This window comes from Oryctolagus cuniculus, chromosome 5 (genome assembly GCF_051225735.1).
Source record: "Oryctolagus cuniculus isolate XC-2025 breed Fujian yellow rabbit chromosome 5, ASM5122573v1, whole genome shotgun sequence".
In the NCBI taxonomy this organism is placed as follows: domain Eukaryota; kingdom Metazoa; phylum Chordata; class Mammalia; order Lagomorpha; family Leporidae; genus Oryctolagus; species Oryctolagus cuniculus.
Window position 1 is genome coordinate 140,293,439 of NC_142871.1, and position 26,233 is coordinate 140,319,671.

The 26,233-nt window shown below is 44.1% G+C and overlaps 1 protein-coding gene across 1 annotated transcript; it reads right to left on the reverse strand.

Moving 5' to 3' along the window:
* LOC100355132 (tripartite motif-containing protein 26) lies at positions 1–26,233 on the reverse strand. Its single transcript, XM_002714346.6, has 8 exons — positions 26,121–26,233; positions 13,898–14,391; positions 11,242–11,337; positions 9,008–9,238; positions 6,789–6,811; positions 3,059–3,174; positions 1,846–1,878; positions 1–1,395 (listed from the first exon to the last, which is right to left on the reverse strand). Exons 2-8 carry the CDS (start codon positions 14,336–14,338, stop codon positions 716–718), a joined length of 1,620 nt encoding a protein of 539 aa, XP_002714392.3. The 5' UTR covers positions 14,339–14,391; positions 26,121–26,233; the 3' UTR covers positions 1–715.

Consider the following 26,233-nt stretch of genomic DNA (forward strand, 5'->3'; position numbering starts at 1 on the left):
ATGAATCCTCTGATTCGTATGTTAGTGATATTAGGAGGTGGGGCCTTTTGGAGGTAATTACCCATGTTGCCATTAATGGTCTTACAATTAGAGGAAGAGAGGAGTGGGCATCTGGTTCAGCAGTTAAGACCTCACTTAGGATGCCTACATCCTATAATTGAGGTGCCTGGGTTTGAGTTCCAGTTTCCTGTTTAATGCATACCTTGAGAAGTAGCAGGTGATGGCTTAAGTCTCCTGGCTTCCTCCTGACCCAGGCTCTGCTGTTGTAAGCATTTTGGGGAGTGAACCAGCTGATGAGAGATCTGTCTCAGATGTCGTAGTCAATTCCTATTAGTGGCAGAGGCTGCAAACCTATGACACAGGTATTCCTCATCATTTGTCTCAGTGGCAGACAAAGACAAGGACTAAATCAAAGGCAACAAGAAAAAAATTAATAATGGCATGTACTTTAATAATTATTTTAATGAATTACAACCTTTCCACTATAGATAAAGCAAATCAAGTATTATCATTCCCATTTTAGAGACAAAAGCAGAGAGGGCAAGAGATTCCTGACTCTACCACACTGCTCTGGTCAGCTAAGGGAATCTGGAAACCCATCAGGACAATCTAGCTAAAGTAAAAAGTTAAGAATGATGTAGAAGAATAGGGACAAATGAAAGAAAGAGAGAAAAAAAGAAAAAGTAAAGATAGACTGTGCCCCTCATGTCACTTCTCAGGGTCTCAGTGTAAGTCTGGATCTCATGCAATTAAGCCACAGGAAAGGAAAAATTCTCCCAGTGAAGGAAGATGAGAATTCGTAGATGAACTCTTGAGTTCTGGCATTGGTAAAGGTTACCTTCCCTCCATCATAATCCAAAGCAACTCCAATCATTCTTGGACAGTAGGACAGAATCTGGAAGGGATCAGAGCCAGTGCATACACAGACCCCAGCTGAAGAGAGCTGCAGAGTCCAGAATCCCTCCTCAGGGGTGAAGTTGAGAAATCCTCTTCTCACCACTGACTCTCTTGCCACCCCTACTATGCAGAATTTGGACCATAGTCCATTTTCCTCCTCCAACTCTTCATTCTCATTTCTATATCCAGGAGAACCATATTCATCAGTGATGCCTAAGAATCCACTAAAATAGCTACTGCCAAACACACCTCTGGCTCCACCCCTGTACCGCATTGCTTCTTCTTCCTCCTCTGCTCCCCACCAGATTCTGTTCACTTTGACTTCCCAGTACACTTTGCCCCATGTGAAGCCATTGCTGCCCAGCACAGCAGGCTCAGGATCAAATCGCTGACCATGTTGGTATTTGTTCATCCATAAGCCAGTGAATATCATACTCTTCCCATTTGGAGACACTGAGAGGTAGCCATTGGCTGTCTGAGAATTCAGGATGATCTTCACTGTAAGGACAGGGGATAAAAATGTGGCATCATAAAATATACCAAAGGATATTTTACCCATATGCTCTGGGGCCTTTCTGACAATGCTGACACACCCTTTGGGGACCAGGACAAAGAATGCCTTAGACCTTGTGCTCACACTACTGTTAGCTCCCATATCTAGAAAATGGACAGAATGTGGGAAGACAATTCAAGGGCACAGGCAGCTTGATGATATCTGTGAAGAGAAAGAGGGAAGGACTGGAGTCATTCTATCTGGGGAAAGCACCCCAAAAGTTCCTGGGTTGGAAAACTCAGGGATCAGTTAACAGATAGGCACTACACAGGCCTTCCTGTTTAGAGAGATGATCCAGGTAAAGGAGCTTCACAAAGAAAAAATGGAAATTTCAGGTGAGAAATTTCTCTTTAGAGCAAAACAAAACAGTGTAAGCCCCCCTCCCCAATACTTACTTGTTTTATATTCCAGATCTCTCATCAGCTTTCCTAGAGTGAATGGAGAAAAAGACAGTAAACAATTCTGACAATACGTCTTTCTAGGTCAAGTTCTCTTACTGTTGACTAACACAGGTTTTTTTTTAATTTTTTTATTTATTATTTTTTTTTTACAGGTAGAGTGGATAGTGAGAGAGAGAGACCTAGAGAAAGGTCTTCCTTTTGCCGTTGGTTCACCCTCCAATGACCGCTGAGGCCGGCGCATCGTGCTGATCCAAAGCCAGGAGCCAGGTGCTTCTCCTGGTCTCCCGTGCGGGTGCAGGGCCCAAGGACTTGGGCCATCCTCCACTGCCTTCCTGGGCCACAGCAGAGAGCTGTCCTGGAAGAGGAGCAACCGGGACAGAATCCGGCACCCCGACCGGGACTAGAACCTGGTGTGCCGGCACCGCAGGTGGAGGATTAGCCTAGTGAGCCGCCTGACTAACACAGTTTTAAAAGATGACAGGACACCCATGGAAGTGCAAATGAAACACAGAAATCAGTGCAGGAGACACCCAGAGCTGACCAGCTGAAAGTGAGTCATTCAGGTTCTGTACCAATGACAGCCAAGTGGAATCATACGGTATTATTATCTTTTGTGACTGGTTTATTTCACTTAGTAAAATGCTCTCAAGGTTTATCTGTGGTGGAGCATATCTGAATTTCTTTCCCTTTTTAGGTGAAATAACATTCCACTGTATGTGTATGCCACAGTTCCTTTATCCATTCCTCTACAAGTGGACATTTGCACCTCTATTGCACTAACACCGCTAGAAACATGGATGTGCAAACGTCTCCTCAAGATCCTGCCTTCAGCTCTGGGATATATACTCAGAAATGTGATTAACAGATCATGTAATAATTCTATTTTTAATTACTTTGAGGAACTGCCATGCTGTTTTCCTTAACCTCCCAATATTTTTATTTCTACTATTACTTATAAATTATCTTATTTTTAAACCAACTCTGGGGCCTATTTACTTATAATTCTACCTTAGTCTTAGTAACATTTTTAGACTGTTGTGTGGAAGGATTCTCTGGTTTAGACTTAGATTCCCTTCCCAATGTTTCTGCCTGGTATGCACAAGAGCAAGAAATTCTAAAAGTTAAGGTTAGAACCAACATCAAAAGAAGTATCAAAATGAAAGAAGATTTCTAGGCTCAGAACATCTTCCTTCATCCATTCCTTTACCATGGAATCCTCTGAGTCCTTTCTCTAAAGAAGCAAGTTTATCTGAAAATTCTTCTGCTCGTTTTTTGATTGCAGGACTGATAGGCTTTTCAATCCAGAACTTCTTCCGAGGATACCTAGAGAAAGTAGAGTCACAGTGGGAAGTACCAAAAGAAAGACCTATATTCCCACTGTTACCACCTACACAGGTGCCTTACAAATACAACTAACAACAGGCCTGGGGGCAGAGGGTGAAAGCTACATTTCCAAAAGTCAGCTCCAACATCAAAGTGTAAGTAGACAGCTCTGAAGAAAAGGCCATCTACACCCCAAATATGTCATTTATATATGACGTTTAAAGCAAAAGGTTGGGGCTGGTGCTGTGGCATTGTGGGTTAAGCCACTGCCTGTAGTGCTGGCATCCCATATGAGCGCCAGTTCATGTCCTGGATGCTCCGTTTCTGATTCAGCTCCCTGCTAATGTACCTGGGAAAGAAGTGGAGGATGGCCCAAGTTCTTGGCCCCCTGCCACCCACATGGGAGACCCACAAGAAGCTCTTGGCTCCAGATCAGCCCAGCTCTAGCCATTGTGGCCATTAGGGGAGTGAACCAGCGGATGGAAATTTCTCTCTCTCTCTCTCTCTCTCTGCCTCTACCTCTCTGTAACTCTGCCTTTCAAATAAATAAGTTAATCTTTAAAAAAAGCAAAAGTTCAATTTTTTGGCCTTAGAATATCTTTGAAACATGCTAGTAATGTCATAGTTTCTAAAGAAATTATTTGAAGATATATATTAAATAATGGTAATTAAGATAAAGCTTTGAATTTAAAATTTTAAAAGAAGATTTAAAGTTAAAAAAGATAAAAATGGGAAGAGATAAATAAGCTAACTACAGAATGAAAGAAATCTGAGGTGTTGATCTTATTATCAGATAGAATTAAAGGAAGAAAAATATTATAACAATAAAGGGTATTTTATGTTACTTAAAGTATTATAATCTATAATTAAGATATAACTTTCCTAAAGCTCATGCAGAGGAGAAAAAAGCATCAAAATATAAAAAGCAAACACTATAATAAGAAAAATATTTCAGTAAGGGGCCTCTCTTAGCCCAGGTTATATTAAAAAGTTAAAAAAATAAGTATCACAATGAAGCATTTAAATAACAAAATTACAAAGGAAAACATCATGGAGATAGATGAATATCAAATCTTATTAGAAGAAAACAGTGAATGTACCTTATTTTCAAGAGTTTGGAACAATCACAAAAATTTACAACATAGAAATCTACAAAAAAGTCTAGAAGAAAGCAACAGTTTTTTCTAATTACAAGATTAAAAAACTAATGAAAAAAAAACTAATGAAACAAAACATCTACTAACGAACAACATCAATGACAAATAACATTCTTAAATCTTATGTTAAAGAGCAACTCAAATTCAAAAGTTCAAAATACCTAGAAAACAATTAAAATAAACAATATTATGTATTTTATAATACTAGATATTATGGTATACAGCAAAGGCAGGGCATACAGCTAAAAACCAACAATCCATTAAAAATAGAAAAAAATGGGGGCAGCATTATGGTGCAGTGAGCCTAAGTCACCACTACAATTCCAGCATCCCATATCAGAGACTGAGCCTTGGCTGCTCCACTTCCAATCTAGCTTCCTGCTTGTGCCTGGGAAGGCAGTGGATGATGGCCTAAGTACTTGGGTCCCTGTCACCATGGGGGAGACCTGGATGGAGCTCCAGGCTCCTGGCTTCAGCCCGTACCAGCCCTGGCCATTGTGGTCATTTGGGGAGTGAATCAGCGGATAGAAGATCTCACTCGGGGCTGGCACTGTGGCACAATGGGTTAAAGTCACAGCCTGCAGCACCGGCTTCCCATTTGGGCGCCAGTTCAAGTCTCGGCTGCTCCACTTCTGATCCAGCTCCCTGCTATGGCCTGGGAAAGCAGTAGAAGATGGCCCAGCTCCTTGGACCCCTGTACCCACGTGGGAGACCCAGAAGAAACTCCTGGATCCTGGCTTCCAATCAGCTCAGCTCTGGCTGTTGCAGTCATTTGGAGAGTGAACCAGTGGTTGGAAGACCTCTCTCTGTCTGGCTCTACCTCTCTCTGTAACTCTGTCTTTCAAATAAATAAAATAAATCTTTAAAAAAAATAAAGATCTTTTTTTTTTTTTGACAGGCAGAGTGGACAGTGAGAGAGAGAGACAGAGAGAAAGGTCTTCCTTTGCCGTTGGTTCACCCTCCAATGGCCACAAAAATAAAGATCTTGCTCTCTCTGTCTCTCCTCTCTCTGTAACTCTGACTTTCAAATAGATAAATATTTTTTAAAAAGGTAGAAAGTAGATGAAATAAAAGTAGAAATGCACAAAATAAGAGGTTGTAAGTGTTCATATATAAAAAGTAAAATGAATACATTTAAACATATAATTTTGGTTGTGCAAATAATTTCAAAAATATGGTGATTTTCTAGGAGATATAAATACTAAATATTCCATTAAATAAAAAGTGTCAGAATGCATTTATTAAAAGTGTAGAAAGATTGAGAATTAAAGGATAGAAAAAGAAATACTATGCAAACGAGTCAAAAGAAAGCTGGGATAACTTTATTAGTATCAGACAAAATATGTCAAGGCAAGAAGCATTACCTAGTGTGTTTGAGCCTCATTTCTTATGTGATTACTCATCTGTAACATGTGTGTCTAGTCCCCCCAGCTAGGATCTGGTAACCTAGCTCATTACTTCCTTTATACCCAATGTCCGTTTCACAGACTAAATGCTCACCAGATGCTGAGTCCTGGCCGTCTTTGGAGATGAGTGGTGTGCAATCAAAGTGCTTGACTTTTTAATCTGTCTAAAGCTTCTGTGTATCATATGGATATGGTCTTGAAAACTGTCGGTGTTAAGTGTTTAACATACGTATCCTCAGATCCACTATCAGACACATCATTGATCCTATGACCTACACAAGTGTCTTCTTTCAGTGAACAGTCAGAGCACAGGAAATCATCACTGTTGAGCATGGAGGGCAATCTGATAATGAAATGTGCTGTGTAGGGGAAGCTGTGACCAGGAGTAGCAGCTGGGAACCATGTGGGAAAGACAAGAATGAAAAGAAATTGGGTTTTAGAATTCTAAATTTTCTCTAATACTCTTCTATAATCTCCCATTTCATTTATTTCTTAGCTCATTACCATCCTTACATGAATTTCATGAATAATTTTTCTGTAACTCCCTTCCCCATTTCATGGAATACCTTTCAACTTACCCTAGTAGGAGTCTCTCTTACCTTGAAATAACCCACTTTTGGGGCTGGCGCCATGGTGCAACGTGTTAACGCCCTGGCCTGAAGTGCAAGCATCCTATATGGGTGCCGGTTCAAGTCCCGGCTGCTCCACTTCCGATCCAGCTCTCTGCTATGGCCTGGGAAAGCAGTAGAAGACGGCCCAAGTCCTTGGGACCCTGCACTCGCCTGGGAGACCCGGAAGAAGCTCCTGGCTTTGGATCGGCGGAGCTCCAGCCATTGCGGCCAACTGGGGAGTGAACCATCAGATGGAAGACCTCTCTCTCTCTCTCTCCCTCTCCCTCTCCTCTGTGTATCTCTGACTTTCAAATAGAAAAATAAATCTTAAAAAAAAACACTTTCTAGTCCTTATCAAATTTAAATAACAAGAAAGAGAAAAGAAAGAGACATCATAAGTAGTTTTTAAAAAAAAAACACAAAAATGAAGAAGCATTTACCTGCTTAATATGTCACTTGGATCCTGAAAGGAAGAGGACAAACACTGTCACAGAAATAAGGTGCTCAGGAGCCATCGCTACCCCTGGGCACACTCAGGAGCCATCGCCACCCCTGGGCACACTCAGGAGCCATCACCACCCCTGGGCACACTCAGGAGCCATCGCCATCCCTGGGCACACTCAGGAGCCATCACCACCCCTGGACACACTCAGGAGCCATCACCACCCCTGGGCACACTCAGGAGCCATCACCATCCCTGGGCACGCTCAGGAGCCATCACCATCCCTGGGCACGCTCAGGAGCCATCGCCATCCCTGGGCACACTCAGGAGCCATCGCCACCCCTGGGCACGCTCAGGAGCCATCGTCACCCCTGGGCACACTCAGGAGCCATCGCCACCCCTGGGCACACTCAGGAGCCATCGCCACCCCTGGGCACACTCAGGAGCCATTGCCATCCCTGGGCACACTCAGGAGCCATCACCATCCCTGGGCACGCTCAGGAGCCATCACCATCCCTGGGCACGCTCAGGAGCCATCGCCATCCCTGGGCACACTCAGGAGCCATCACCATCCCTGGGCACGCTCAGGAGCCATCACCATCCCTGGGCACACTCAGGAGCCATCACCATCCCTGGGCGTGCTCAGGAGCCATCGCCACCCCTGGGCACACTCAGGAGCCATCACCATCCCTGGGTGTGCTCAGGAGCCATCGTCACCCCTGGGCACACTCAGGAGCCATCACCACCCCTGGGCACACTCAGGAGCCATCGCCACCCCTGGGCACACTCAGGAGCCATCGCCATCCCTGGGCACACTCAGGAGCCATCGCCACTCCTGGGCACACTCAGGAGCCATCACCATCCCTGGGCACGCTCAGGAGCCATCGCCACCCCTGGGCACACTCAGGAGCCATCACCATCCCTGGGCACACTCAGGAGCCATCGCCACCCCTGGGCACGCTCAGGAGCCATCCCCACCCCTGGGCACACTCAGGAGCCATCACCATCCCTGGGCACACTCAGGAGCCATTGCCACCCCTGGGCACACTCAGGAGCCATCGCCATCCCTGGGCACACTCAGGAGCCATCGCCACTCCTGGGCACACTCAGGAGCCATCGCCATCCCTGGGCACACTCAGGAGCCATCCCCACCCCTGGGCACACTCAGCAGTCATCACCATCCCTGGGCACACTCAACAGCCATCACCACCCCTGGGCACACTCAGGAGCCATCGCCACCCCTGGACACACTCAGGAGCCATCCCTACCCCTGGGCACACTCAGGAGCCATCACCATCCCTGGGCACACTCAGGAGCCATCCCCACCCCTGGGCACGCTCAGGAGCCATCGCCACCCCTGGGCATACTCAGCATGAAGGGGTGATCAACAGCACTGAAGAGTGCATTATTCTGATGGGCCTGAACCTGCTCTGCTCTCCCCTGTGGTACCAGCTTGCAGGGACACATGCTTCTCCCTCTTTTCCTCCTTTGAGTTCTAGACTCTCCAGGAAACCTTTCCTGGTCCACACACAGACAATAATCCACTAAGAACCTCTGTCTATCAAGACTGAAATCTCATCTGCCTTGGAAGGTCTCTGTTGACCCCATCTTAGCTATCTCAACTTCCTTTTAACTTGTCCCTCATTTAAACTCCCTCACCAGAAAGGTAGTTCTCTTCACTTTACTTACATGTCCCTTTCCTATATTCCCTTCAGCTTCCTGTCCTTAGCTTCCTAAGTAACTACATTCACCTGCCCACATGCACCAAGTTTATTATCACATTCATTTACCTAATTCTAACCAATCTACTTCCCTCCCCCACCAAGTAGAATGTTCAGCTCTTCCTTTCTGATAATCCAAATCTATATATTTTCTTCAGGGCCAACAGCAAGAGCTTATTCTTATGTGAAGACTTCCTTGACTAAATTCTAGCTTTTCCCAGAATTCCTGTGGCCTCCAGTCAGGTCACAAGGTTTAGCACTCAATTATTTGTGTATGTCTTGCTACTACACTATATGGTCTGCATATTACAGTCCCCTGCCGATGGCAATGTAAGGCTTTAAACCTATTGGTGGACTGAAGAACTTATTAAAGCACTCAACAAATGAGAATAAAACATTGGCTGTCTTGACTCCTGGTCCAAATCTCTTGCTAAGGAAGAGGGAACACTGCGGCTTGGAGCAAAAGCATTCAGATAGAGTTTGGCTGGTCCCTCACCTGCAAAAGTTCAAGTGCTGGCTGCCGAGCCTTCTTCTCTAAGTCTGTGATCAAAGCCCCGAGCCGGACCACCTCCTCGGAGCCCTTGGTGACGTGGCTATTCCTCCCTTCCGTGAGCTCCTGCTCCAGCCCCACCAGCCACTCCAAAAGGTACTGCTCCCTTTCTCTCAAGAATTGATGGCCCTGTTCAAACACGGATGCAATGTCTTGCTTGTGGTTCTGGAATTTTGTCTACAGTAAATGCAGGAAAAGAAAAAGATGATTTGTTCTGAAAGGCTAGGAAACACCAGACATTTGTGACATACTCTGGGGATAAGTTCTGAATAAGAAGTCCATCCATTCACTAGCCATCAGGGAAATACAAATCAAAATCACAATGAGGTTTCACCTCACCTTAGAATGACTTACATACAGAAATCAACTAACAACCCATGCTGGCGAGGATGTGGGGAAAAAGGAACACTAATCCACTGTTGGTGGGAATGCAAACTGGTCAAGCCACTATGGAAGTCAGTCTGGAGATTCCTCAGAAACCTGAATATAGCCCAACCACATGACCCAGCCATCCCACTCCTTGGAATTCACCCAAAGGAAATTAAATTGGCAAACAAAAAAGCTGTCTGCACCTAATGTTTATTGCAGCTCAATTCACAATAGCTAAGACATGGAATCAACCTAAATGCCCATCAACGGAAGACTGGATAAAAAATTATGGGATATGTTCTCTATAGAATACTATACAGCAGTAAAAAAAGAAAGAAAGAAATCTGGTCATTTGCAACAAAATGGAGCAATCTGGAAAACATCATGCTGAGTGAAATAAACCAGTCCCAAAGAGACAAATATCATATGTTCTCCCTGATCAGTGACAACTAACTGAACACCTAAAAGGAAACCTGTAGAAGTGAAACAGACACTATGAGAAACAATGACTTGGTCAGCCCTTGTCCTGACTGTCGAGGGACAATTTACTTTTTTATTCCTTTTAGTATTTTTTTATTCTACTTAATACCATTGGTTGAACTCTTTAATTAACACACAATTATTCTTAGGTGTTTAAATTTAATTGAAAAGTGATCCCTGTTATAAATAAGAGTGGGAATAAGAGAGGGAGGAGATGTACAGTTTGGCACATGCTCACTTAGACTTACCCCAATGGTAGAGCTAGAAACATGCTAGGGGATTCCAAATCAATCCCATCAAGGTGGCATGTACCAATGCCATCTTACTAGTCAAAGTGATCAGTTTCAGTTCATAACTGATCATAATAATAGGATTAAGTGTCAAAGGGATCACATAAACAAGACTAGTGTCTGCTAATAATAACTGATCGAATTAAAAAGGAGAGAATGATCCAACATGGGAAGCGGGATACACAGCAGACTCACAGAACAGCAGATGCCATACAGAGCATTCTGACCTCAGAATCAGCCCTAAGGAATTCAGATTTGGCAAAAAAGCCCATGAGAGTTTCTCAGGCATGGAAAACCAAGACACTGTGGCAAAAAAAAAAAAAAAAACAAAAAAAAAAACAAAAAAAAAAACAAAAAAAAAACCACACACACCTAAATGAAAGATCTCTGTGAGTGAGATCCCAGCGGAAAGAACCGGCCATCAAAGAAGGAGGTACCTTTCTCTGAAAGGAGGAGAGAACTTCCACTTTGACTATGGCCTTGTCTAAATAAGGTTGGAGTTTGTGAACTCAAGAGGCTTCCATAGCCTTGGCAGCTCATGACAAGAGCCTCGGGTGATCACTGACATCATAAATAAAAGTATCAATTGTTAAATCAACAACAGGAGTCACTGTGCACTTACTCCCCATGTAGGACCTGTGTCTTTAATGTGTTGTACTATGAGAATTAATGGTAAAACTAGTCTTCAAACAGTTCTTTATATTTTGTGTGTCTGTGTGGGAGCAAACTGTTGAAGTCTTTACTTAGTATATACTAAGTTGATCTTCTGTATATAAAGATAATTGAAAATGAATCTTGATGAAGAATGGGATGGGAGAAGGAATAGGAGGTGGGCTGGTTTTGGATTTGGAGGGCGGGTACGGAGGGGAAGAACCACTATAATCCAAAAGCTGTACTTAAGAAATTTATATTTATTAAATAAAAGTTTAAAAAAAATAAGTCCATTCACTTCCTTCCCCCTCAACCTAGACACACACACACACACACACACCCCTACCCCATTCACATGTACACAGGGCATTCACTCAAGCCTTTTCTTACCAGCAGGGCCTGAATTTCATCCTCTCCTGTGGACTGAAAATTCCGAATTCTATCTCTGTCTCCCTTCAGAACCTTCAGGTGATTTAGAATTTTACCCTATGGAAGCAAACATGAAGAATCTCAGTATCAAGATGAAAATGGCCTCAATTAAGAAAGGGCACACAAAGTGATTCCATAATGAAATCAGATGGTGTTTGACCTTCCAGTGTGTAGTAAGAGTCACAGTTTCCATTCTAGTGAACGATGAAGAAACAAAATGAGAACTATGTTGGCTTATAGCAGCTGTCTAGAAGTGAGATAAAATAATCTACTATCATTATACAACCACTAAGAATTACATTATAGTTTTTAAGACGATACCTCAAAAAATTTGTGGAAAATAGAAACAAGTTTAGAGGCCAGCGCTGTGGCATAGCAGGTTAAGCTGCCGCCTGCAGTGCCGGCGTCCCATATGGGTGCCAGTTCGAGTCTCAGCTGCTCCACTTCCAATCCAGCTCTCTGCTATGGCCTGGGAAAGCAGTGGAAGATGACCCAAGTTCTTGGGCCCCTACACCCACCTGGGAGACCTGGAAGAAGCTCCTGGCTCCTGGCTTCGGATTGCTACAGCTGTGGCTCTTGCGGCCAATTGGTGAGTGAACCAGCGGATGGAAGATCTCTCTATCTCTCCTTCTCTCTCTGTGTAACTCTGACTTTCAAATAAATAAACAGATATTTTAAAAACAAACAAGTTTATTTTAATGCAAAAATTCTTTGAAATCCATATATAGGATTTTTTAAAAAGATTTATTTATTTATTTGAAAGAGTTACATAGAGAGCGAAAGAGAGAGAGGTCTTCCATCCACTAGTTCACTTCCCAAATGGCCACAACAGCTGGAGCTGGGCCAATCCGAAGCCAGGAGCCAGGAGCTTCTTCCAGGTCTCCCATGCAGGTGCAGGGGCCCAAGCACTTGGGCCATCTTTCTACTGTTTTCCCAGGCCATAGCAGAGAACTGGATCAGAAGTGGAGCAGCCAGGACTAGAACCAGCGTCCATATGGGATGCCAGCACTGCAGGTGGCGGCTTAATCCACTATACCACAGTGCCAGCCCCTCCATGATCTTTTGGAATTATCCTTGTAAAAACTGAGAGATACCAGTAATACTAGTATTCTCTGTTGCTGATTTACATTTGATCTGAATGCCTTAGAAACTAAAGCATCAAGGCAATGGGACTACCATAAGCTGATATGGAAACAAATCAGTTTTATTATCAAATTCAGAGTGGCACTTTACCAAGAACCTCCCATACTACACCTGATCTTAGCCAAAAGGCAGAGAAACAATCCCATACTAAAGAATTTGGACCATCACCTCAGCCTTCTTGTTCATTTTTTTTAATACTTATCTATTTATTGAAAGTCATAGTTACACAGAGAGAGAAGGAGAGGCAGAGAGAAAGAGAGATCTTCCATCATTGATTCACTCCCCAGTTGGCTGCAATGGCCGGAGCTGTGCCGATCTGAAGCCAGGAGCCTGGAGCTTCTTCTGGGTCTTCCCACGTGGGTGCAGGGGCCCAAGGACTTGGGCCATCTTCTACTGCTTTCCCAGGCCATAGCAGAAAGCTGGATTGGAAGTGGAGCAGCCAGGACTTGAACTGGCGCTCATATGAGATGCCGGCACTGCAGGTGGCAGCTTTACCCATTACGCCACAGCGCTATCCCCTGTAATGTTTATTATTAAAGAATAAAAACAGAACAAGTGTGGGTATGGATACAGACAGGGAACCCAGATGCACAGCTGGTAGGAATATAAACTGATAGTCATTATAAAAGCAGAATAAAGTTTCCTCAAAAAATTAAAAACATAACTACCGTATGATCCAGAAATCCCACTTCTGGGTATTTGGTTTTTTTTTATTATTATTATTATTTCTGGGTATTTATCCAGAGTGAAATCAGTATCTCAAAGAATGTCTGCACTTCCATGTTCAATGCAGCGTTATTCACAATAGCAAACACGTGATAACAATCTAAAGGTCCAGCAATGGATGAATGGATAAAGAAACGTGGTATATACATACAATGGAGTATTACCCGTCCTTTAAAAAGAAGGGAATCCTGCCATTTGCGGCCATGTGGATGGACCTAGAAGACACAATGCTTAGTGAAGTATTGTATCTTAGTATCATATTGTATGATCTAACTTGTATGTGGGTCTAAAATAGTCCATGTAAGCAGAGAGTAGAATGGTCGTTGCCTGGGGCTCCTGGGGAGAGGGCCTAGGGCGGTGACAAGAGTGAACAAAGTTTCAGTTATGCAAGGGAGATTCTGGAGATCTCCTGTGCAGCATACAGCTAACAATTCTGTATCATATACTCAAGATTTGTAAAAAGGGTGGCTCTTTAGTGTTGTTACCATACACACACACAAAGACATCATAATAAAGGGAGTGAGAAGAAACTCTGGAAAGTGATGGGTATGTGTATGGCTTTGATGGTGGTGATGGTTTCACAGGTATATACTAACCCCAAACTCAATGATTTGTATACATTAAATACATACAGCTTTTTATATGTCAATTATACCTCAAAAAGTGGCTTTAAAAGTTGGACCTTATCCTGAAGGTTGAGAACTTTTTTGGCTACCAGGACAGAGCTGAGGTCCCACAGGGTTCTCACCCGATAAGGCTGTGCAGCCTTCTCCAAGAGAACGGCGGCGTGGTGCCGGTGCTCCCGGGACTCCCGACACATCACACACAGGATCTGCTGGTCGTCCTTGCAGTAGTAGTGCAGCTTCTCCAGGTGTCGCCCACACAGCTTCGCTGCCTTCTGCTCAGGCGGTCTTTCCTCTCTGGGTTGTCTCTCCTCATCTACCTTCATCCTCCAGATGTTCTCCACCAAGCTGGCCATCTGCCACACATGGCGCATGTTCTCCTTCTTAAAAGCTGCCTTGCAAAGAGAACAGTTTAACGGCTGCCTAGAAGATTCACAGACCTTAATGATGCAGTGGTAGCAAAAGACATGACCACAGTCAATGGTCACTGGGTCTCTCAAGAAGTCAAGGCAGATGGAGCACAGCACCTCGTCCTCCAGGTTTCTCAGCGGGGAGGCAGCAGCCATGCCCACTGCACTCAGGTCCACACACAGAGCCCTTTCAAACGAGGAATCACTTTCTGAGAAGACATGAAGAGAAATAGGAAGTTGCGAGTTTAATAAACTTCAATGTGGACCTGTGAGAAAAGAGCTTTCATGTTCAGACTGTTCCTAACTTTTCCTCAAAATCCAAGTTCTTTCCAGGGCACTAATCAGAACAGGTTCCAGCCTGCAGGATGAAATGGTGTCCCTATCAAGCAGCTGGTTCTGCTAGAAGCATTTCCAAGTGAAATCATAGCTCAGAGTGAGTTCATAGATGTAATGAAGCGGCAGTATGCCAGGTTATGAGAAAGTAAATTCACAACATAGCCCAAAGGATATATCTCTAAGCTCCTAATCCACTCAATACAAAATATGTGTTGTAGTAGAAAATAAGAATTACAGAATTTATGGCTGTATCCTAAACTTCATCTGAGAATACAAGAATTAGATATCAGAAACCACTAGGATCAGTCACAGGTGTATTATTCACACACTGAGAAATCTTATCATCAAAGTTTAAATTATTTTTAAACATGTTTGAAACATTTCAGTAAGCAATGTACCCACATCTTAGTCTATTATGTACACACACATATATGCTGAAATATAGTTTTAAAAATAAATAGTATTTAAACATGTTTGAAACATTTCAGTAAGCAATGTACCCACATCTCAGTCTATTATGCACACACACATATATGCTGAAATATAATTTTAAAAATAAATAGTATTGGCCAGCGCCGTGGCTCAATAGGCTAATCCTCTGCCTTGCGGCGCCGGCACACGGGTTCTAGTCCTGGTCGGGGCGCCGGATTCTGTCCCAGTTGCCCCTCTTCCAGGCCAGCTCTCTGCTATGGCCCGGGAGTGCAGTGGAGGATGGCCCAAGTGCTTGGACCCTGCACCCCAAGGGAGACCAGGAGAAGCACCTGGCTCCTGCCTTTGGATCAGTGTGGTGCGCTGGCCGCAGCGCGCCGGCCGCGGCGGCCATTGGAGGGTGAACACATCCATGTATATTATCACCTTCATCCTTGCCATTCCTCAGGAATGGGTACCAACAACCACCTCACCATCCAACCCCTCCATTACCTTGGTGGGATTATAGACTATTCTCCTTCTCTACCACCCTTACATCTGGCCAGCAAATTGAATAATACAGTATTTGAGAGAAAATGTCACTGCATGGCCTCAAAAGCATAAAGGAGATGAAATAGAAGAGATTCAGGGAACTTGAAGATAATGTAATAAAATTATCCAGTCCAAATCACAGAGAAAAACGAAAACAAAAACAGAAACATGAACTTGGTGGCCTATGGCACAATCTCAATAGGTCTAACATCCATATCATTAGAATAATAGGGAAGGAGAAACAAACTGGTGAACAAAAACTATTTAAAGAGTGGGTGAGGGGCCTGTGCTGTTGCTTAGTGGGTTAAGTCTTCCCCCATGCGGTGCTGGCATCCCATATGGACACTGGTTTGAGTCCCAGATGCTCCACTTCTGATCCAGCTCTCTGCTATGGCCTGGGAAAGGGGAAGAAGATGGCCCAAGTCCTTGGGCCCCTGTATGCACTTGGGAGACCCAGAAGAAGCTCCTGCTCCTGGCTTCAGCTTGACTCAGTTCGGCCATTGCAGCCATTTGGGGAGTAAACCAGTGGATGGAAGACCTTTGTCTCTGTCTCTCCCTCTCTCTATCTGTAACTCTACCTCTCAAATAAATAAATAAATCTTTTTTAAAAAATGGGTGAAAACCTCTCAAATAGAGCAAAAGACATTTCTGTCAAGAATCTAAATACCAAAGAAAATAACTTCAAGGAAAACCATATCAGATACATCAAAATCAAGTTGCTACAAACTAAGGGAAAGAAAAACTCTTGAAAGCAGAAAGAAGAAAATGGCATTTAAAAAAAAGATTTATTTGAGAGGCAAAGTTACAAACAGAGAGAGGGAGAGACAGAGGGAGAAGTCTTCCATCCTACGGTTTAATCTCTAAATGGCCACAACGGCCGGAGCTGAGCCGATCCGAACCAGGAGCCAGGAGCTTCTTCTGGGTCTCCCAAGTAGGTGTAGGGGTCCAAGCACTTGGGCCACCTTCCACTACTTTCCCAGGCTATAAGCAGAGAGCTATATTGGAAGAAGAGTAGCTGGGACTCAAACCAGTGCCCATATGGGATACCAGTGCTGGCTCCAAGAAAACAGCATATTACATCAAGGAGAGAACAAATCAAAATGTTGGTAGTGGGGCTGGCGCTGTGGTGTAGCGGGCAAGGCTGCTGCCTACAGTGCCAGCATCCTATATGGGTGCTGGTTCAAGTCCCGGCTGCTCTACTTCTGATCCAGTTCTCTGCTATGGCCTGGGAGAGCGGTAGAAGACAGTCCAAGTCCTTGGGCCCCTGTACCCACATGGGAGACCCGGAAGAAGCTCCTGGATCCTGGCTTCAGATTGGCACAGCTCTGGCCGTTGTGGCCAATTGGGGAGTGAACCAGCAGATGGAAAACCTCTCTTTCTCCTGCCTCTACTTCTCTCTCTGTGTAACTCTTTCAAATAAATAAATAAATCTCTTACAAAAATGTTGGTAGATATTCCAGCTAGAAGCCACAGAGGTCAAAAGACAGTGAAAAAAAAAGACAGTGGAAAAATATCTATAGAGTGGTGGGAAAACACACACACACACACACTTGTCAATCCAGAATTCCACACCACAAAAATATCCTTGAGGAATGAAAGCAATAATTTTCAGGTGAAGTAAAACTAAGAGAATGTATCACCAGAGAACCTGTTGTAAAAGAATTGTTAATGAAAATTAGTAGTGGTAAGAAATGATACCAAAGGGAATTCCAGAACTTTAGGAAAGAAGGAAGGACATACATGATAAATATTTGCATAAATAAAATAATCTACTTAATATCTCACAAATTCTGTTACACAGTTTTTTTTATTTTTAAAAGATTTATTTATTTTATTATTTGAAAGGCAGAGTTACAGAGAGGCAGAGGCAGAGAGAAGGAGAGAGAGAGAAAGAGAGAGGAGAGAGAGAGAGAGGTCTTCTATCTGCTGATTCACTTCCCAAATGGCTGCAGCAGCTGCAGCTGTGCCTATCTGAAGTGAGGAGCCAGGAGCTCCTTCCAGGTCTCCCATGCAGGTGCAGGGTCCCAAGCACTTGGGCTACCTTCCACTTTCCAAGGCCATAGCTGGATTGGAAGTGGAGCAGCCAGAGTTCGATCTGGCACCCATATGGGATGCCGGCACTGTAGGTGGAAGCTTTACCCGCTACACCACAGCACAAGCCCCACGAGTTTTGGAAGCAAAAATTATAATATTGTTGGGAAGGGTTATAATATATAAATATAATACATAAAACAGTGTAGGAAAGGGGACCTGTGTGGTTGTAAGCCTTTTATATATTACTTGAAGTCATAAACTTTTAACTCTAGACTACGAACAGTAGGGATATTGTAACAGAGACCACCCATTAAAAAACAGAGATATAGTCAAATGCTAATAAGCAAATTAACTTGGAATAATAAAAGATATTCAAACAACAAAAATATACAATTTCATGGAAACCAAAACCAAAATGCATTTCTTTGAAAAGAACAATAAAGTTTATAAAGCCTTCACTAGTATAACAAATAAAAAAATATGGACATAAGTAACAATAAGAATGAAAAAAGAAACTTTTATAAAGGTCCTATGGGTAATAAAAAGACAATAATGGAATATTAAGAACACTTTACTCATATTCAATGAATTAAATGAAACAGACAAATTTCTTTAAATATACAAACAGCAAATATTATTTAAGAAGAAATCGCATAAATAGCTCTTTATTCATTAAAGGAATTGAAAGTAACATTAAAACTTGCACTAAGAGGCTGGCGCCGTGGCTCACTTGGCTAATCTTCCACCAGCGGTGCTGGCACCCTGGGTTCTAGTCCCGGTTGGGGCGCCGGATTCTGTCCCGGTTGCTCCTCTTCCAGTGCAGCTCTCGGCTGTGGCCAGGGAGTGCAGTGGAGAATGGCCCAAGTGCTTGGGCCCTGTACCTGCATGGGAGACCAGGAGGAAGCACCTGGCTCCTGGCTTCAGATCGGCACAGCGTACCAGCCGTAGCGGCCATTTTGGGGGTGAACCAATGGAAGGAAGACCTTTTTCTCTGTTTCTCTTTCACTGTCTAACTCTGCCAGTAAAAAAACAAAAACAAAAACAAAAACAAAACAAACAAAAAAAAACACACAAGCACAAAGAAAGCCACAGGCCCATGACTTTGCTAGTGAATTCTACTAAGTGAATTCTACTAAGCATTTTTTTTTAATTTATTTGACAGGTAGAGTGATAGACGGTGAGAGAGAGAGAGACAGAGAGAAAGGTCTTCCTTCCGTTGGTTCACCCTCACTTATAGCTTTCTTTCCTACCTACTGGCTCCTTCAGCTCTACTTCCCTGAGGGCTAGCAGAACTGGGCCCTGGACTTTGGGACTTTGGAGCCCCTCTCCTCTAGGAAATTGAGAATGTTACTACCTTCATGTGATATCTCCTCAGTGTGAGCACAAAGGAGAATATTACCCATAGCAAAATTTTTGTCTCCTATCTAAAACATCATCCAGTCCGTTGATCTTAAAAGATATCAGGGGAGCTCCAGTGATGCAAGACGGCAACAACCATGGACTTGAACAATTTATAAGAACCAAATATATAGCCCCAAAACAAAATGTGGACCCAAATACCCAGGAGCACCTTCCTTTGTATGATCTGCAGCAAAAATCAAAATGGAGTCCATAGCTCCAACAGAGTGGTGGACCCAAGAGCCATACCAGTGCCAGCAAAATGGCAGAATTCATACAGCATCGAAGTCATCCTGCAAGAGCCATGGTGCTCGATGTTGTCTGCAGAAATATCAAACTCTCCCAGTCACTCGAAGAACAGTGTTACAGCAACCAACCAAAAGAAGAAAATCAGAGGTCCTTCCCCTCTGTCTCCACTCGACCCAAACAGTCTTTATAAACTTTCCGCAGTGGTAAACTCTCTAGATACATCTTGTAGGCCTCAAAGTACTGGAAAGGAAGCTCTATTCAAAGACAACCCAGGCTGGCGCCACGGCTCAATAGGCTAATCCTCCGCCTGCAGCACTGGCACACCAGGTTCTAGTCCCGGTCAGGGTGCCGGATTCTGTCGAGGTTGCTCCTCTTCCAGTCCAGCTCTCTGCTGTGGCCCGGGAGGGCAGTGGAGGATGGCCCAAGTCCTTGGACCCTGCATCCGCATGGGAGACCAGGAGAGGCACCTGGCTCCTGGCTTCGGATTAGCGCGGTGCGCTGGCCTCTGTGGCTATGGGGGTGGGGGTGGGTGAACCAACGGAAAAAGGAAGACCTTTCTCTCTGTCTCTCTCTCTCTCACTGTCCACTCTGCCTGTCAAAACAAAACAAAACAAAACAAAGACAACCCAGCCCAGTACTGTACTAACCCCTTGTCCATTTGAAACACATAAGTTGTGCTATAAAAAATAATCCTGCCAAGTACAACCACCATCCACACAGGTGAACTTCTGGGATCAAGAAAGCATATTTAGACTGATTCCCATCATAACTGGTGGACACAGCCAACCCTGCTGTGAAAAGACATCACACAGCCACCATGCTGTGAGATCTCTGTCCTTTGGGTATTTGTTGAGGAGGCAGTGGACCAGCAAGAGGCTCAGGGGTCACTGAAGACTCAGGGTATGGAGGACAAGTAGAGGAAGTAGAAGGATTACAGGGGGTCATTGTGGTCCTGAAGATAGGCTTTATAGAGGTCTGGATTGTCCTGTAGTACAAAGAAAGCTGGGATTGAGGGACTTCAATTGCTTCCCTGCTTTACAACAGAAAAGATACAGTTGAAGAATGGTATTATAATTAATAGTACCCTCTGGAGGCCAACTTTCTCCACCCTCCAGCTTGTAACCAGGCCAGGCAGTGATGCAGAAAAAGATCAGGTACTTTTTCTTAAAGAGGTCAAAGGACTCCCATTATCTGAGGATGTGCCCCAAGGGAGTGCCTGCTGTACTGAGTTTGAGACATCTGATGCTTTCTCTTTGCTTGAGATGTGTCTCTGATGCTCTCGCTTGAGTTTCAGATGCCTCAGTGATGCTCTCTCCTGAGTTTGAGATGTCTGATGCTCTGAGCTCGGGCTGTCTCTCCGACAGTCTCTACTGAGCTTAGATGTCTCTCTGATGGCCTCTTGCTGCTGTGGTGTAACCTGGGATTTATATTTGCCAGAACAGCACAAACTGGAAGTGACCAGTTCCCTTTACTGGCAGTATGCTAGAACTAGGCCTCAGTCTGTGCAAATACATATGGTTGCTTTGTCCCCTTACATGAAAAGAAACAGTAGTCCTACACCTCCTAACCTTGAGCCACATCTTATAGACCTGCATTTGCAGTGAGCCTCCACAACAAGAGTCTTAACAAGGGGTTTTGAGCTACTTTGGAAGGAGAGCACTAGAGAATATACTGCAGGACCTGTTTCTACAAGTCCAGGTCACAATGGGATCTACACTTAAAGAATTGACTAGACGGGGGGTTGGTGCTGTGGCTGCTCCACTTCCGATTCAGCTCTCTGCTATGGCCTGGGGAGGAAGCAGTAGAAGATGGTCCAAGTCCTTGGGCCCCTGCATCCATGTGAGAGACCTGGAAGAAGCTCCTGGCTCCTGGCTTTGGATCAGTGCAACTCTGGCTGTTACAGCCAATTGGGGGAGTGAACCAATGGATGAAAAACCTCTCTCTCTCTCTCTCTCTTTCTCTCTCTCTCTGCCTCTCCTTCTCTCTCTGTGTAACTCTTTTTTTACTTTTTATTTTATTTTATTTATTATTTTTTTTTGACAGGCAGAGTGGACAGTGAGAGAGAGAGAGAGATAGAGAGAAAGGTCTTCCTTTACCATTGGTTCACCCTCCAATGGCCACTGCGGTCAGCGCGCTGCAGCCGGTGCACCGGGCTGATGCGAAGCCAGGAGCCAGGTGCTTCTCCTGGTCTCCCATGCGGGTGCAGGGCCCAAGGACTTGGGCCATCCTCCACTGCCCTCCCGGGCCACAGCAGAGAGCTGGCCTGGAAGAAGGGCAACTGGGACAGAATCTGGTGCCCCGACCAGGACTAGAACCCAGTGTGCTGGCTCCTCAGGTGGAGGATTAGCCTATTGAGCCGTGGTGCTGGCCAATCTTTAAATAAATTAATTAAAACAAAAAAAGAATTGACTAGATGGAAAAGGCCACCTGAGTTAGCAAAGGGGTACCTAAATCCTGACCCCAAATCAACTAGATATTCAAGGAGATACTGACTAGTGGAACCAAGAATTTGAGTTTCTAAGAAATGAGGAGGTGGCGGGACAGAGTGCATCCACAGTCCACAGTGTAGTGAGGCAGAGTAAGAGTTGGAGATCTTGTCAGAGTCTGGGGTAAAGTAAGGAGTCACTGGGACATTGAGCCCATAGCCTTGCTCTAGACCATGCCCAGTCTCATCGACAGATTGAGCTCCACAGAAAGAACAGACTGTGGGAGTCAGGAGTCCAATCAAACAGGCTTTGAAAAGCACCAGACTATTGCCCTGGCCTGAATTTCCCAATTACTCCAAGACCTTCTTCCACTGTTGTGTGACAGTTGATCCCTTCAAAAAGAAACTGAGTCAGAATAGGACCAACATTCCCAAAGCCAACTGGTAGAAGGGGATTGATCTAGTGTTTCTCAGCAAGCCTGATTCCTGAGTCTTAAGACTGGCCGCCATGCTAACCACTTTTAACTGGCTGCCAGAGACCCAACATCCTTGAGAGTGAGGAGTGTGAGGCTCTCCAAAACACAGAGGCAGAAGCAGTCCACTTGCTCACCCATCTGAGGAAGCGACCCAGTGCTGAACTGAATCAAGTCCTAGTCACAGCACCACGCTGTTGTAAGATGACAAGGGCGATCTTGGCTCTTGTCTCACATAGAATAATTTCCACATGGAGAGGGACAGTAAACAAAGTGAAGTTTATTGAGAGCACAAAGCCTCCTGCTGCATCAGTCAGGAGGGGGACTCTAAAAAAGGTGTTGCCAGGGATGCTCTTTTATATGCAAAGTGGTTCTCCCTGATTCTGAGGAGTACAGATTTTACCCTTTGTATGTGGCAGAATAACAACGAATCAGGAGGCCAGAATAACAACCTATTAGAAGGAAGGGACAGCAACCAATCAATAGGCAAGAATAACAATCAATCAGGGAACTGAAAGTGTTTGCTGGTGAGATATGCTACATGAACCAATCAGGGAACTGACATTGGAGTTTTGCACAAAAGCCTGCAGGGTGCCCAATCAAGCCCCATCAGCAGACTCAACATCTAAAGACTATATTGTATATGTTTCGCAGGTCTCCTGTTTCCCCTGCCCTCTGGGCTCTTGGAGAGTTTCATCATGGTTTTGTTTTTTGGGTTTTTTTTTTTTTTTTTTTTTTTGCCATGTTTTTCTTTCCTTTCCAGGGACCCCTGGAGTCCCTATCAAGAAGACCTAAATAAATGATGAAATATGCTATATTCATGAATTGGAAGACTCAATATTCTTAAGATATCAATTCTCCTCAAACTGATCTATTGAAATGCCTATGAAAATTTCAGAAAATTTTCTTGTTAAAACTTCTAAAGCGGATTCTAAAACTTTAGTAGAACAAAAGAGAAACAGCCAAAACAATTCTGAAAAAGAAAAAGTTGAAGTCCTCACAGTACCTGATTTCCAGATTTACTGTGATGCTATAATATTCAAGAAAGTGTGATTTGGGGGAAAGAATTATATATGTATGTGTGTGTGTGTGTGTATATATATATATATATATATATATCAATGGACATAACAAGGTAAAGAAATAGGTCCCCCCATGCATATGATGTGACTTCAAAAAATTCATTAAAATTTTTTTATGAAAAAACTATTCATGGATTTCAAAAAAAATTTGCAACAAATATAAATTTATCAGGGGCCAGCAGTGTGGTGCAGTAGATTAACCCTCCACTTGCTATGCTGGCATCTCATATGGGCACTGGTTCTAGTCCAGGCTGTTCCTCTTCTGATCAAGCTCTCTGCTATGGCCTGGGGAAGCAGTAGAATATAGCCCAAGCACTGGGGCCCCTGTACCCACATGGGAGATCTGGAAGAAACTCCTGGCTCCTGGCTTTGGATTGGCTCAGCTCTGGCAGTTGTGGCCAGCGGATAGAAGATCTTTCTCTCTGTCTCTCCCTCTCTGTCTGTAACACTAGCTCTCAAATAAATAAATAAAATTTTTTTTAAAAAAAGTATAAACTTATCTTTTAATTCCATTTCCACAAACTTTTAAAAGTATACTTGTATAATAAATGTTATACAAATATATAATAAATATTATACATGTATAATAAATGTTAACACATTATGATATGCCCAACATCATTCATCATGAGGGAAATATAAGATAGAACCACAATGATATATCAATATACCAATTTAAATGGATAAAATGAACAGCAGCAGCAACAACAACAAAACCTTACAATCAAGAGCTGGTGATGATATGGAGCAAATGGAACTCTCATACACTGCAAGTAAGAATACAAAATGATACAGTACAGGCACCCTTAAAAACAGTCTGGCGAATCTTGTTAAGTTAAGCATACACTTCCCAATTGTGCCAGCAATCCCTGTGCTACGTGTTTATGGTGTGAAATTATTAAATATTTCACACAAATATTTCTAACAAACATATTCCTTTTGCTGAGGAATTAACAATCAGTGGTACACTGATAAAAGAGAACAATACTTAGTCATAAAAAACAATGAATTACTGATACACTCAACAACGTGAGGGAATCTCAGATGCATTATGCTAAGCTAAATTCAAAAATGTAGATACTGGCCGGCGCCACGGCTCTATAGGCTAATCCTCCACCTTGTGGCACCGGCACACCGGGTTCTAGTCCCGGTCGGGGCACCAGATTCTGTCCTGGTTGCTCCTCTTCCAGTCCAGCTCTCTGCTGTGGCCCGGGAGTGCAGTGGAGGATGGCCCAAGTCCTTGGGCCCTGCACCTGGCTCCTGGCTGCAGATCAGCGGCGTGCGCTGATCACAGCGCGCTGGCCGTAGCAGCCACTGGGGGGGGTGAACCAGTGGAAAAAGGAAGACCTTTCTCTCTGTCTCTCTCACTGTCCACTCTGCCTGTGGAAAAAAAAATGTAGATACCAACTCTATGATAGTCTTGCAAAGACAAAGCAATAGGGAAGGAAAACTGAACAACTATTGTTCCAAGCTGGGGTGGAGATGACAAAAGGAGCACATGGGAATTTTGGGGGTGATGGGTTTGTTTGTATATTTATTGCAGTACTACACTAACAGGGTGCATTTTACTATGTGTGAATCACATATTAATAGAAAATGGGAGCGCGAAGCAAAATAAGTTAAAGCATCACACAGTGTTACACAGCACCAGCTATGAAACGCTACCATATTTTAAAAGATCTATTTATATGGCTCAGTGGTAATTCTCAGCAATGGGAATATCCTCCTATTTTTTCCTTCCCTAGTCCCAAAACTGCTCTGAACAATCTTGGTAAAGTACTACAGCCCCCAAATTCCTTATCTGTAAGGAGATTTTAAAAAGGCTTTTCACTTCGTGATGGGTAATATTTTTTATATATTGTCATTCTCTAAACATCCCTGATAGACAGGCATCATCTCCATTAATTACAAGAAGAAAAAAAGTATGAGAATTCAAACAACAGCTAAGGGTAGTAGCCATGATCTAAGCTCAGGTCTGTTCCTCTCCATAACTACATCTCAGTCCTGGGATAACCACTAAAGAACATAAGCCTGAGTTTAGGGCACCCAGGGAAGATGGCCTCCACATTTTGCTCCCTTGCTATCGTGTCCTTAACTCTCTTGTTGCCATGCTCGAATGTAGTCCTTTGTTTTCTTTCATTGTCAGGTGCATTTTTCCTTTAATTGTATATATAGCACTGTGAGTGACTAAACTTTAAAAGCTTGGTTGGAAGGTCAGCTAACACTTTTGTTTCTGTCACCTGGAGCGAGACGCAGCTAGCTTGCACTGAATTCATCAGGCGACTTAGAAGGACACTTAGGACCTTCACATCAAACCATGAAAGGTCAAGTAGGTATCATTGTCGGGCTGTATTTAGGACAGCAATTGGCCTACATCCAGCTCTGATTCTCCACACTTCTCCCAACCCCACTATCACCTCCACTGAAGAGGGGTAACAATAATAATACCAATAATGCCCCAAATTCCAGCGGACTGTAGAAAGGATTAAATGGGATCATGTAATAAATGAAACTCACTCTGTAAAACAGAATGTCCTAAAGAATGCTGGTTGCTATTTCCACAGCAACTGACCAGGGCTCCTGTTTTGTTTTTAGCCAGCCTCTGAGCCCTCTGGCCCTCTTGTTCCTCCCTGCCCTGTCTCTGCACCTGGCGCCCCACCTTCGCCCGGGCCCGCGATCATTTGGGCCGCCTGCCTGCTCCATGGATCCCGCACCGGCCTGGATGAGACCTGAGCCCCTCAGCCCTGCCATGACACTGCCCCCAAACACTCACCAGCACCCCGGCCACGCAGGCCCACCTTCTGGCCCCTCCGGTAATCCCCCCGCCCAGGCAGCCCGGGGCTGCAGCCGTTGCTCTGGGACCCGCGGGTCCGCCCTCCAGCAGCTGCTCGCGCCCAGGTCACCTCGAGAGAGAGGGAAGGCCCGGTGGTGCCAGGCGGATGAGGGGACTACGAATGTTTTCACAGTAATTCTGTTTGTACCGTGCTGTGCTGTGCAGCAGTTCTGTCAAGTAGGTCTCAAAGACGCTAGTAGTCCCATTTTACAGGTCTCTTGAGGGCAGAGCGATCCTCAAGGCCAAGGCCAACTGGCCAAG